We start from the raw sequence: 14,131 nt of genomic DNA, 5'->3' as shown, positions 1-14,131 counted from the left end.
ATCTCTATCCTCTTGCAACTTACATTCCAGTGGGGTACGAGAGACAGTGAACAACAATAACAAAATAAATATAATAAGTAAATTATAGAGTATGTTAGAAGGTGATAAAAATAAAGCAGGTTAAGGGGATCAGAAATATGAAGATTGCAAATTTAAAAGAGGTGGTCAAGGTAGACATCGTCAAGCAAGATACAGCTAAAACATAGAATTCTGACAGGGTCGAGGGGAAAAGAATGGTGATTACGCTATGCATTTACCTTGTGATATGCAGTTTACAACCCTGTGCCAGTCAGGGGGCACTGGAGGAGTTGGTGCAGAGTTTGGAAAAAAGGATGAAATCTGTTTTGGCCATATTAAGTTTGAAGTGCCACGGGATAGAAATAAATGTCCAGCAGGTAATTGGAAATGCACGTCTGGAGCTGAGGAGAGACATTTGCGATAGAGATGTTCATTTGGAACCACTGTAATGTCTCCAGAGGCTGAAGCGGTGAGAATGAATTGGTGAAATTGCAAAATAGCAGAGTGAAAAGAGGTCAAGAGGAGAACCTCACTGTCGAATGTCTCCATTTTAGGGAATAAAGTAATAAAGAAAAATCGAGAAAGGAGAGTACATTTTATTCTAATCAGAGAGACAGACTGAGAGACACAGAGACAGAGATAAGATGGGCCTGAGTTGTTACCATCCTTTTATTCCTCCCCTTTCATTTCTCCCTAATGTAAACTGATTTTCTTCATGACAAAACACTCCCGCTGCGCTACATCCCTTTGGGCGTGAATCCTTCGTAAAGACCTTTTGAAGGTAAGCAGAAGGGAACTAACTTTAGCCGAGGATCCCCCTGAGCGTGACACGTGTTTAGGGCTCCAAATCCTAGGCTGTTTTCCTTTGCACCCCACCCGCCTCTGCTTTCACAGTATTGTCTCCTTCCGTAGTGCCGGTTCCCAAAGGGCTGATGCATAGGAAAAGTCAACAGAAAACAAAGGACACAGCTTGAGGGAAAAGCCAAACAAACAAATGAAAATCTCCTGCTGGGGACAGAAAACCACCACCGAGGGCCTTTGACCAACCCCTCCAGCCTACCGCCGCTCTGCCCTACCCTGGCCTATCCGCAGGCCCCGCCCCCTGCCCCGCGGCCCACGCTCATTTGCTGGCGCCCTTCCTCTCCGCTTCCCCATTGGTCCGCTCTCGCCTCTTCTTTTACCCACCGCTCAGCTCCGCCCCTCCCAGAGGCAGCGCAGCGCAGACTCTCCTCGCGGGCACTCGTGAACCTTTTTCAGTGTGCTTTTCCTTTCTTCCCGACATTCTTGTTTCCGCTTTCTCAAGGTTCTTCGGTTTTTTCCATCTCTGCGAGACATTTCGCAATCAGGGTCCAGTGACGTCATCTCTCTGCGCTGCGCATACACCCGCCTGTGGAAGAGGGAACTGCTTCGCTGCCCTTCACTGCTTTTGTTGGGCTGCTACTCGTCTGGAATCATGGCGCCGTCGCTGTGGAAGGGGCTAGTGGGCATCGGCCTCTTTGCCCTAGCCCACGCGGCCTTTTCCGCTGCGCAGCGTAAGTGCCTGAGGGATGCACGGATTGCTCCTGTGCTGCACTCCAGGGGCGGTGTGTGGGCGCATCCCAGAGGAAGTGTCAGACCAAGTGTCCCAGGAAGGGTCATTCAAGACCTTAGAGTTTGGGGTGATTATGAGAAGCAGTGTGGGGCTCCTCGGTGAAAGATCGAAGCAACATTAGAAGGAGGTGTCTGGGAGAGGGCTCAGAGTGGGACTGGCGGGCTGCAAGGTGGGCAAAGAGGGAGTCTATCTGGGAATCCAGGGCAGGTAATGTCAGATCCAGCGTAGGGCTGATCAGGCAAAGTGTCACATTGAAGACCTCGGATGCTCGTGGTCCCATGACAACTAGGGGACAGCATTTGGGGCACTCCTGGGCTGTTCAGGCAGTGACTGAGAAGTTAAGTGACCGTTTGCCTCATGGAGAGACACAGGGGAAAGAGCGCTGGACTGGTAGTCCGGAGGGCTGGTTATTAAAAACTTGCTTTGCCGCTAAATCTGTGACCTTGGGCAAGTCGTGTTCCTTCTCTGAGGCTTTACTGAGGTGGATTTTAATTCCTGCCCTTTTTGTGTCACAGAGCGGTTGAGAAGTTTAAATGAAAGAAAGAGTAAAATACTTTATCGTACAGATAAAATTGTATCATCAAGAAGAAAGTTGGAGTCCAGCAGAAGATACAGTGCAGTCTTGAGACAGCTGGTCTGTTTTAACATCTTCCTTCTCTCCTAGACCAAGGGTCAGCAAATTCTGGCATGTGGGCCAAATGCAGCCTCCCTTCTGTTTTCATATTGAGCTAAGAATTTTTTACATTTTTAATTCGTTGGGGGAATAAAGCAAAAGAATATCTTATGATCCATGACAATTATATAAAATCCAAGTTTCAGTGTCCATCAATGAAGTTTTATTGTCACACAGTCACACCCATTCATTTAGGTATTGTCTGGCTGCTTTCTAAAGGCAGAATTGTGTATAGTTGTGATACAGTATGGCCTACAAAGCCTAAAATATTTATTATCTCACCATTTACAGGTAAAGTTGGCTGACCCCTGTCCTAGCCTATAGAGCTCATAAGGGCAGGAACAATGTATATTTTTTTTGTTTATTGCTGTAATCTTAGTGCCTAGCACAATTTCCCCCACCATAGGTACTCAATAAATTTGTCGAATGAAGTAAATAAATTCAAACTTGAACTTTATTCTTTTAGTTGCTAGATTACTTTTCATCTTCAGGAACGAAGTAGAAAATGAAATGTGAATTCCTTCAAAGCTCCAGTATTTTTCAAGTTAAAACCTTTTGTTTCATTATAATTAAAATAATCCAATTATTTTAACTACTGTTAATACATACATGTATTATGACATTGTCTGAAGGAAATGCAACATATTTTAAAAATAAATTTTTATTTAGAAGTTTTCAATTTACAGAAAAGTTGCAAAGATACTACAGAGAGTTCCTATATACCCCTCACCCAGTTTCCATCGTAGGTAACATCTTAACATTACCGTGGTATATTGTCACAACTAAGAAACTGACACTGGTATATTACTGTTAACTGAAGTCTAGCTTTTATTTGGATCTCACTAGTTTTTCCATCAATGTGTTTCTGTTCTAGGAATCAATCCAGAGTATCACATTGCGTTTAGTTGTCATGTTTCCCCTGTTCTGTGCTGGTTTCTCTAAAGCTCCAATCTTTGATGATAATAATAGCTAACATTATTAAGTGCTTACCAAGTGCCAGGGACTGAACGAAGCACGTTACATATATTATATAATTCAGTCCTACCAAAAGTCCTGTTAGGAAGCTATTATATCTTATTATCATCTTTGAAAGATGAGGAAATTGAGACACACAGCTAAGAAACGTGCACGCAATTACGGAGATGAGAAACAGTGGGACCAGGATTTAAAGACAAGCAGTTTGACTCCAGAGTCTATGTGCTACACTGCCTTATAAAATTCATTCCTGGTGAATTGTTTGAAATGACGCTGTGCTTAGGTACTAGAGGTACAGTGACGCCCTAAGGGAGTTCAAAGTCAAGTGGAGAAACAAATGGATCAAGAAATAATTACAAAAAGAGTGTTAGATGCTATACTGAAAGTATGTAAAGATACATGGAGACTGGGGTAGTCCTAGAGCCTTGTTGCTCAAGTGAGGTCAACAGTTGAAATCACCTGGGAGCTTGTTAGAAATGCCCGCCCCAGATTTGTGGAATCCGAATCTGCATTTCAATGAGATCTCCAGGTGATTTGTGTTCACATTCCTTTGAGAAGCACTGCCCTATAGGGGAGGGTAGGATTCTGTGGAGTGCTGTGGCATTTTCTACAATGTGCTTCAGCTGTAAAATTTTAAGATACTAGAGCAAGATCATTGAAGTCCAACCTCTTAGTTTTACAGATGAGATACCTGGTTAAAGGCAATGTTAGAGTCGGATTAGGCTTCATGCAGAGAAAAAAGCTAGCTGGGAACTGAACAGACAGTAGGAAGTTAGCCAAAACCTATTTTTGGTATTGGTTTGATTTTTCTTTTACACTTGTGATAAACTCTGTAAGAGAAAACTTCAGAAATGTCTCTAAACCCATCCTCTTTTGAGTCAATGCACGTTCACTCAAAACAATTTTGTTTTTTAATTCACAATATATTATTGACTAGGGATTGTGCAAGGTTTCTCTAGAATTAGGATTTTGTGTTTTTATGTTTCCAGTGAGATGAAAATGCCTTGTGGCATTTGTCACTGCAATGGGACCTCTTTATAATGCTCAGTTGGAAAGACTAATATTTACCTTTGAGGCTAATTGTGTCATGTCAGATTGTGGCACCAGATAACATACTATGGTAAGGAACTTTATTATGGCAGAGTGCCTATCACATATTTCATTTATCCTCACATTATTCCCATTTTACTGTTGCAGAAACTTAGGCAGTGAGAAGATACTGTATTTCTTTAATTCTAAGACACTTACCCTCCCACTCCTCCATTTTAACATTCTGAAATTGAGATACATGTTACATTACATTGAATGAGATAATGTCAGTTACAGAAAGTTGAAGAGCTGGTTTTATGATCCAGGCCTATCAGCTTCCAAATCCTGATTTTTTTTTCCTTCATACCTTGCTGCTTCCTGAGACTAAGGCAGCAGCAGCATTATAATTTAATCACAGAAACAGAAATTGATGTCCTGGATTTTTTCCTGTTCCACTACTGCCCCAGCATATTCTCAGGAAAAAACATTTTCATACCAATTCTATGTGATGGTGGTGTTCTTTCAGAGTTGAGATTTTCTGTAGGCTTATTAATTTTTAAATAATGTGATTTCTGTGACCAGTTAGTGAAAGAAATGGTTTCGTTTTAGAGGATTCTAGTTTTCTTGTAGTAATGAAAGAAAAATTATGTGTAGGTATTTCTTGCTTACACTTAACCTGTCACTCTTACCCTGTTTTATAAGGTGGCAAAGTGGGTCATGATGAGGATAAAACAGTTCAAGATCAGGCTGACAGACTTAGAAGATAGAGGTTTTTGAGGAATCTAGAATTCGCATTACTTTATGTAGCATATAAGTCAGCTGCTTCTTTGGTATGTTGATTTGCTTGCATTTTAAGAAAGAAAAATGAACTACAATTTCCATAATGGTATGCTTCTGGTTTATAGATCGTTCTTATATGCGATTAACAGAAAAGGAAGATGAATCACTGCCAATAGATGTAAGTTGATCATTTATATTCCATTAATATATATTTTAAAAATTAGCCATATTGCTTACAATATTTTTTACTGGTTTTTATTCTCTTAAAATTTCCTAGACATGAAATTACATCTGTACTCTACTTTTTGTCACTCATTGTAAAACCCAAAGATTTGGAAACAAAAGATTTCTGTTTGGTTTCTAGAACTGTAGTTTAGTCTTTCTAGAAGTTGCTCTGTCCATAGTCTGAGATGGACTTCAAAAGTTGATTATTTGACTTTATTTTTTGAAAAGTTCCTTTTTATATAAAGTTTAAGAAAAAGCAAAACTAACAAAATATTGTTTAGGGACATAAACATAGGTGATAAAACTAAAAATCAAGGAAATGTTTTTTTTTAAGCTAAAATGATATGTGAGCTTCACTCATAATTTTTATCTTTATTGAATTTTAAATTACAAAATAGTAAGTTCTTTGTAACAGAATCAAGCAGTAACTGTAAAAAGTAAAACTGACCACATACTAAAAACAAAAACAAAAAGACCCAACAACACAAAAACTGCCCCCCACTGCTCAGCACTTCTATTCTGAACGGTTTGGAGTGTACCAGTAGTTCAGTTTTCTTCTTGTGCATAAACAACATTATCTTTATTTATGTCTGTGTAGTTTTACCTAATCAAAACACTCAGAATTTTTCTTTGGTAGATTGCAAATGGTGTTATGCATTTTTGTATATATGTATAGTTTTATAATTAGATTTTTATTACTTAATTTATCTTGATATATTTTCACGATGACTCATAGATTTACCACATTCTTGTTAATGATACCTATGATTGCATCATATGAACTAGACCTTGGTATACTTGGTAGGAATGTAAACTGGTATAACGTATGACATTAGAATTTAATTTATAAAGTTAGAGTAACAGCTTGTGGCTTATTTTGACTTCAGTTGTCTATGATTAAAGCTATGGCAGATGTGGTTATTAACTCATTCTCCCATCACCTTTGCTTTATAGATACACACACACATTCATTTATATTTATTTAAAATAAATTTCTTCTGTTTACAAATTGGAAAATTTGAAAAACAGAAAATCACAATCAAGAAAATAAAATACATCTGTAATCCTGTGTTGGTTAATATCAAGCATTGCAAGTTTTTGCTTGCACAACCTCTTTGGAAAGAAGTTTAATATTACCTAATAAAGTTGAACATGCATATACTCTAGTACCAGTGATTCTACTCCCATGCACCAAGAGACATACACAAGGATATCCATATCGACATTGTAAAAGTAACACACAGGAAACAGCCTACATAACCATTAACAGTGGAATGGATACGTTGTGGTATTTTCATATAATGAAATACAAAACACAATGAAAATAAACAGACGACAACTGTATACTGCAACAGAGATGAATCCCATGAAAAAGTTCAAAATAGGGAAAAGTAAGCAATATATGTTTTAGAGGTACATACATAGCTAGCAAAATTATAAAGAAAAGCAAAGAACTGATTAATGCATAATTTGGAACAATAGCTAACTTTGAGAGGGAGGGTTAAGGATATAATTACAGAGGGACACATAGGACTTGAAAGGTACTGGTTATGTTCTGTTTCTTAAGCTGAATGGCTCAGTACCTGTTTCTGCTATTTGAACAAAACCCACAACTATTTTTGCAGCCAATTTATAGAAGATTTTAATGTGTTGAAGTTTATATCATTTAAAATGAGAATTGACTCCTTGATAGGATCTGCGAGAAATACCTGTTAGAGGCTAAAAAGAGATGGAGAGAAATTTGTAAATTTTTATAATAATATTTGTATGTTATTTAGTAACCTCAATCTTTATACTCACAGATAGTTCTTCAGACACTTCTGGCCTTTGCAGTTACCTGCTATGGTATAGTTCATATTGCAGGGGAGTTTAAAGACATGGATGCTACTTCAGAACTAAAAAATAAGTAAGTCTTTCCCTTTTTGTAGGCATTTAATATCTTAGGGATTTTTGCTTCATGTACATAATTTTAAATGTATGTGTTCTGGTACAGAAAAGTTGGTTTTGTTTTTATATTTTAATTATACAGTCTTTATGAGTAATGAAGTAAAAATATTGAGGCAGTGTTTGATATGATAGGAAGAATGGATGTTGAGTGACAGATTATTGAAATTAGAATAAGATGTTCTATTATGGTTGCTTAAAATTATTTGTTGGTTGGTTGCATGGACAGGTGGATGGAAATAGATATATGGGAAGATATTCCCTCAGAAAGTTTTTCCTTCATTCCCTTCCCCCCTCCTTCTCTCCTTCCCTCCCTTTCCTTCCCTCCCTCTCTTTCCTTACCTCCCCGCTTCCTTCCTTTTGACTCTCTTTATCCTCTTGTCCCAGCTTAGTCTTGGGAAGAATGAGGGGTCTTCTGTTTCCTCTATCACTTGAACCTAGTCTGTTACATAAACTACTCTCAGGCCCTTTTATATCCCTGAATTAAAATATATTTGTTACTCTGCTTTCTTTTTTCTCCTGTACTTCTTCTAAGCTATTTTTTTCTGAGCTTTGCTTGCTTTTATTTTCCATATTTCTTACTTTCATAAAGTCATCTTTTAGCTTTATTTAATTCCATCTCTGGACTTTATCTACTTTCTTGATCCTGGAAAATTTAACTTTACAATATTTCCTTAGGAGGATTCACAATAAATATTTATGTGTTAGAGGAAACATACCCTCTTTTTACTTTTACTTTTTAATTTATATTGTAGATAATCACATCTCAGGCTTCCTGTTTTATGTGGGGGAACACTTGGAAGTTTAGGTGGGCCGACTTTGAGACTTGGGTTTTTATCAGAGGAGGAATTCTTTTTTCCAGGAAAATAATATTTAAAAACAAACTAACTAAAAGCCATACACCTACATACATGTAGTCTAAAAAGAACTTTTTTTAGACTACGTATCTCCCACTGGAAAAGAAGAATCCACTCCACTATCACCACCCACTACTGCTCTTACAAAGAGTCTACTAAGAATTACAGGCAAGGGGCCAGTAAAGAAAGAAGTAAAACAGAATCACATTAAGTAGGTGGTAGCAAAATATATGAGTTTGGACAACAGCAGGTACAGAAGGGCCAAAGGAATTTTTTCATTGTACTTGAAAGATTCTTGGAAAACAGATCTGTGAAACGATCATAGGACTTGAATAGTGAGGGTCAAATGAAAATAATCAAAAGTACAATCTCTGTTGTTTTTTTAAAAAAGACTATTTGTCATGGGCTAGTGTTAGATCTACAGAGGTGATTAAAGTTGAGCAATTATTTGTGTTAGTCATAGACACTGGAAGGAATGGCTGAATAAAAAAATTCGAGGGCTCTCTGTTGCTTTTCTAAGTTTATTATTATCTTTATACAGAAAAATGAGATACAGTATGATTTCATGGATTTAAACATAGTTTAAAATATAACCCATAGTAAATTCATAATTCATCAGAAACCTGCTTATTTTCAAATAGGCTTTGTAAGGTTTATCTAAAATTGATGCTTTTTTTTTTTAAAGGACATTTGACACATTAAGGAATCACCCTTCATTTTATGTATTTAATCATCGTGGTAGAGTACTGTTCCGGCCTTCGGATACAACAAATTCTTCAAACCAAGATGCATTGTCCTCTAACACATCGTTGAAGTTACGAAAACTTGAATCATTGCGTCGTTAAGATTTTTACAAATCATAATATCAGGACAGGACACAGAGATGAGATATTGGAGTTTGGGGTATAAAACACTCCCCCTCCATAAGTATTTATATTGATCTTTCAGACATAATTTAAAAAAAGTCTATGGCCATTGTTTGTACACCTTTAAATCATTGATGCAGTATAAATTATCTGTGAAAGGAGTCTTTGATCTTCATAATGAGAATTCCTTTTTTCATTTGAAACAAATTCACATCTTTTGTAAAAGTCACTGTTTTGAACACATTTTTTGAAAAAATGTTGATGGTTTTGTAATTATTTATTTTATTAGATTTCTTTTGCACTACAGTTTTTAGGATCCTTTTGGAAATAGCGTGACTACTGCATTTTGCAGCATGAATGATAGAAAAATGGTCTTCAGCTCTTAACAACAAGTGGACTTCTCTAAAGAAATTTTAAAAAGGTGACTTATCAATTTTTCTTATGCCTCCTAAAAAATGGCTCTGCTTCAGCAGGTACTTGTCAGTTTTTAATTTATCCATTACTTCTCACCCCACCCAACTTCTATATACCTTCTAATATCAGCTGTCTTATTTCATCATTTCTCTGGGGTTCTATGTGCAGTGAGTAATTTTTGCATCCAAAATTCTTTATCGTAACAAATATTTTTAACAAAGTCAACATGCTGTAAAGCTACTTGTGCATTCTTCATCTATCTGTAAAAATTTCCCTATTTGGTTATGTAGTGTAATAATAGTTGAAGATAGACCAGAAAGACCATTTGTGATTTAATTATCCTGCCTATGTAGAAGGTTAGTAATCACTGAGGAAAACTGATTACTTGTCATTAGCCAGTTTAATTTATTAAAAATCTGTTATTTTGTTACATCCTATACTAGTGAATCAGTAAAGATAAACTTGTCATTAAAGGTAGACTTCAAAGGAATTGGGCCAAATATGTTCTAAATATTTGGAACTAATATCTTTAATTTAAAAAAAATCAAGGTAATTTAAGAAGTTGTTTTGTAGCTTCTGATATGTAGCAGGCTTAGAGTTTTTCATCTTTGTCATATGTTGCTGAAGATGAGGAAGAGAATAAAGAGTAGAATTTTTTTAGAAACAGTGATTTTAGTTTTAGGGAAATTTGGCTAGCTCTTTGATCTGCAGAAAGCTTAACATTTCTTTGTAGAGAACATTGCTTTTATTGAATTCTACAGGTATGAAAACATTGCTTATGTTGAATTGTATAAATGTAAAAGGAATAACTGCAGATTTGAAAAGGAAATGTGCTTTAGGTGAGCTTGGTGGCATTTTTTCCATTAGAAATGAACCTCAGCTCTTCTATTCTGCCTAGCAACACACAGCCCCAAAGCAGGAGATTATTTTGTCATTGGGTTTTTATTGTGGTTTAGTTTTGTTTTGTTTTGCCAACCTAGTCTGTCTGTGGAACACTGACTCTGTCTCTAAAGAGAACAAAGTTAGAAATCTTCTGATAAACTAAAATAATTTAGAAATGAGTTAAAAATGTGAAGTCAGAGGTTAAAATGATGATAATATAATCAAAATAGTATATAAGAAACAATTTCCTTACATCAGGCTTGTAGACCATTTCCTTCAGTATGACTTGATTTGCTTGGGGCTGTCTTTCTTTACTAATGTGTTTTTATGACTTTATTAAGATATAATTCACATACCTTACAATTCAGTCATTTAAAAGGTACAATTCACTGGTTCTGCAATATCATCACAAGTTGTGCAATCATGACTGCAGTCAATTTGAGAACATTGTCATCACAGCAAAAGAATCCCTATACCCTTTAGCAGTCACATCTCATTTCCTGGCTCTAAGTAACCATTAATCTACTCTCGGTCTCTATGATTTGCCTATTCTGGGCATTTACTATAAAGGGATTCATATAATATCTGGTCTTTCATGACTGGCTTTCCAAATGTGGTTTTGTTCTATGTGGAGTAAGAACTTATCATCTTGAGAACTATGACTGCTGTGAAAGGAAGTGGTTGGTAAAATTAGTAGATGTAAGGACAGAGGGTCAGATACCTAACAGGCTTCTCAGTTAACCTTATACTGAATTGTCTTTCCTCATAGCCAGGCATTCATGATATACTCACTTATAATATTTTGGCTAATCTCTAAAATTGAAATCTTTGCCTGCCTAGTCAGGAAAGTCCTGCTAAAAATGATGCCAAATAATTTGGCAAACAATTGACATAGCAGTTTTCAGCCATGTCTAACTTTGCTAGCATCTGTGTACCTCAGGCCAAGTAAGCTCCCCAAATTTCTTCTTTACTTTCCTGCAATGAATTTCTGCTGTCTTTTAAAAGTATGTATCATTGAGCTAAAGGTGATTTGGGTGCATTGTAACAGTGCTAAATGAATTATGTAAAGAATTTATTTATAATATGAGACAGTCCATGACTACCTAGGGTAGTCCCAAAAATGTAATGATGTGAGCTAGTTCAGCCTGAATTTGACTGTGAATTCAGTGACATTCAGAAGTTTGAAGGCTCTCTAGAATATAGGGAGAATCACTTCTTAATAATCAGGGAACCAGCCAAATGCTATGGGCTAATGGCCCAGCTGCAGAAAATGCAGATCAGCGAATTGGAGACTGATGCTCTGTAACTCCCTAATGATTGTTTCCTAAGCACTGTAGCTTCTTTTTAAGTGGCATGATAGCATCTTCCTGGTTGTTTGTGGCCTATTTCCATGATGTATTCAGTAGTGTTATTTGTTGTGAGCATCGATGCCTGTAACACCAAGCTAAACCCATTCTTTTGGATATGTTTTCTCTCTTTAAATGATCTTGCCCTGTCTAATAAATAAATGATTGTCTCACCCTCACCCTGTTTTTAGTAGTTTTTTTTTCTTTTTTTACTTTTAATCTCATTTTCTTCTGCTTCTCTGTCCTCAGAAAAATGTAAGAGCTAATTTTATGACTTTTTTTTCCAATGTGATGCTGTTTTACTAAATTCAATGGATACTATACTTTTTACTATATATGTAAAGTCTTATTGCAATTTTATGTTTTTTGGAGTTGAAATAGAATGTGTAATCTCATATTTATAAATTATCAAATGAACTTCAGGGTATAAGAATTTTGGTCCTTGAGTAGCAGTGTCTAATCTTTCCATCACAAATTTATTATATAGCCATTACAAAATGTCACTTTATACCACTTTATACTTAACAGGACATCATGGTTAAAGCATTAGGAGGCAAATCTAAAGTTTCTTGAAAATTCAAGGAGAAGTTCTAGTTTGCACAACTTGGCACTTATCTGCAGTATTTAAAAAAAATTGCACTACTGGTATTTAATTCTGCCTAGGAATATCTCAAAATTATCTACTAATCAAATGTTCTTTAAAGAGGAAAAAAGATAATATATGCGCTTGGCAAAAAAATCAGATGGTACAGAAAGGTATGAAATGAAATTTGCCCCCTTCCTTCCTATTCCTAACACCTGTCTCCAAAGGTAACCAGCTTAAAGTGTCTTGTATATTCTTTCAGGAAAAAAAAAATTATTTGCTAGCAAATATATACTTTAAACAAAATTTACATTAATGGAATCAGATGGCATACAATCTGTACCTTGCTTTTTTTGCTGTCTTATAAGATCTTTCTGTATCAGTATGTATAGAAATACCTCATTCTTTTTAATGACTGTGGTATTCCGATGTATGAATGTTATAAATGTTTAAACATTTTACTATTGTTAAACCATATTGCAGTGAACATACTTGTACATATAATGAGATTATACCAACAGGGTTCATTCCTAGCAATAGAATTGCTGGGTCAAAGGGTATTTTTCATTTCATTTCAGTAGTTACTGCCAAATTGTTCTCCAGAAATCTTTGCCCAGTTACACTTCCACATATAATGTATAAGAATAATTTCTTACGAGGCCCATGCCAATACTAGGTACTAAACTTTTTAAAATTTGATGATCTGGAAGTGAATAAATGGTATCTTGCATCTTATGAAGCTGTAATGCATTTTAATGCAGGAGATGGAACACATTTTCATGTATATTGTTTTTTTTATATTTCATTTTCTGTGAACTGTATGACTATGTTCTGTTTTCTATCAGATGATTTGTTTTTTATTGATTTGTATGAACTCTGTAAGCTATAAAAATTGGTACATTGTTATATGTTTAATAATATTTTCCTGAGTTTTATTTATTTATTTATTTATTTATTTATTTATTCATTTATTTATTTATGTAGTTAAACTTATCAGTCTTTATGGCTTCTGGGATTTGTGCCTTGCTTAGAAAGGCCTTCTTTACATTTAAGAATAAATTTAATGTATTTTCCCAGTATTTTTAAGTTTTCTTTTTAACCTTTAATCTTTGATTCACTTGGAATTAATTTAGGTAGAAGGAGTGAGGTAAAGATTCAACATTTTTCCCCCTCAAATAGCTATCTGGTTATCGAAATCCCATTTATTAACTTTTTTACACACTATACTACATAATGATTTGAAAAGCCATCCTTATTCATACGTTGAATTTCCATATTTATTTACATCTGTTGCAAAAATTACCAGTCTTTTAATTATTTTGCATTGCTAGTTCATACCTCATTATTATTATTTTAAGAGTTTTTCCTAATTATTCTTGCATGCTTATATTTCCAGATGAACTTTTGTATCATTTTGTGCAATTCTAAAATCCTACTGATGTTTTTTCTAAAATTTTATTTTGAAAAATTTCAAACTTACAAAAAATGTAAAAGAATGGTTTGATAAGAGCCAATATACTTTAATTTAGAGTCACCATTCCTAACATTTTGTCCCTTTTGTTTTTGTTCTCTCAAATGTGATTTTTTTTCTTTCCCAGACTGTTTACCATAAGTTACAGGTTTTATCATCACATCATAATATCACTTTATGACATCATAACATCCCTAAATACGTCAGTATGCCTCCCCTGTAAGAGTGAGGACATCCTATTTAACCACAGCACAATTCTCACACTTAAGAAAAAGAACCATCCAATATTTCGTATTTCCCCATGTGTCTCCAGAATGACTTTTATAGCTGCCCCCACTAAGCTCCACAAATTACATTGGTTAATGTGTCTTTCTATTCTGTTTTAAACAGTTCCTCTACCTCTTTTTCAAAATGATATTTTTCTAAATTATTTTTAGAACTTTTAGATTTACCGAAAAATTGGGAAGCTAGAACAGA

General features: G+C 35.4%; 1 protein-coding gene across 1 annotated transcript; it reads left to right on the top strand.

Moving 5' to 3' along the window:
* The first annotated feature begins 1,216 nt into the window (after positions 1–1,216).
* MMGT1 (membrane magnesium transporter 1) lies at positions 1,217–13,098 on the top strand. Its single transcript, XM_011382402.2, has 4 exons — positions 1,217–1,550; positions 5,192–5,244; positions 7,094–7,197; positions 8,778–13,098. The coding sequence occupies exons 1-4, from the start codon at positions 1,472–1,474 to the stop codon at positions 8,935–8,937; spliced, it is 396 nt and encodes a 131-aa protein (XP_011380704.1). The 5' UTR covers positions 1,217–1,471; the 3' UTR covers positions 8,938–13,098.
* The last annotated feature ends 1,033 nt before the right edge of the window (positions 13,099–14,131 follow it).

Source organism: Pteropus vampyrus, unplaced genomic scaffold (genome assembly GCF_000151845.1).
Source record: "Pteropus vampyrus isolate Shadow unplaced genomic scaffold, Pvam_2.0 Scaffold472, whole genome shotgun sequence".
NCBI classification, from domain to species: Eukaryota; Metazoa; Chordata; class Mammalia; order Chiroptera; family Pteropodidae; genus Pteropus; species Pteropus vampyrus.
This window is presented reverse-complemented; position numbering and strand designations above follow the sequence as displayed.

What these genes read in the sequence shown, in the direction of transcription:
- MMGT1 (XM_011382402.2), top strand. Translation starts at nt 1,472, where the DNA reads ATGGCGCCGTCGCTGTGGAAGGGGCTAGTGGGCATCGGCCTCTTTGCC. An exon ending in GGCCTTTTCCGCTGCGCAGC is followed by an intron (nt 1,551 to 5,191) that starts GTAAGTGCCTGA and finishes TCTGGTTTATAG; the next exon opens with ATCGTTCTTATATGCGATTA. An exon ending in ATGAATCACTGCCAATAGAT is followed by an intron (nt 5,245 to 7,093) that starts GTAAGTTGATCA and finishes TTATACTCACAG; the next exon opens with ATAGTTCTTCAGACACTTCT.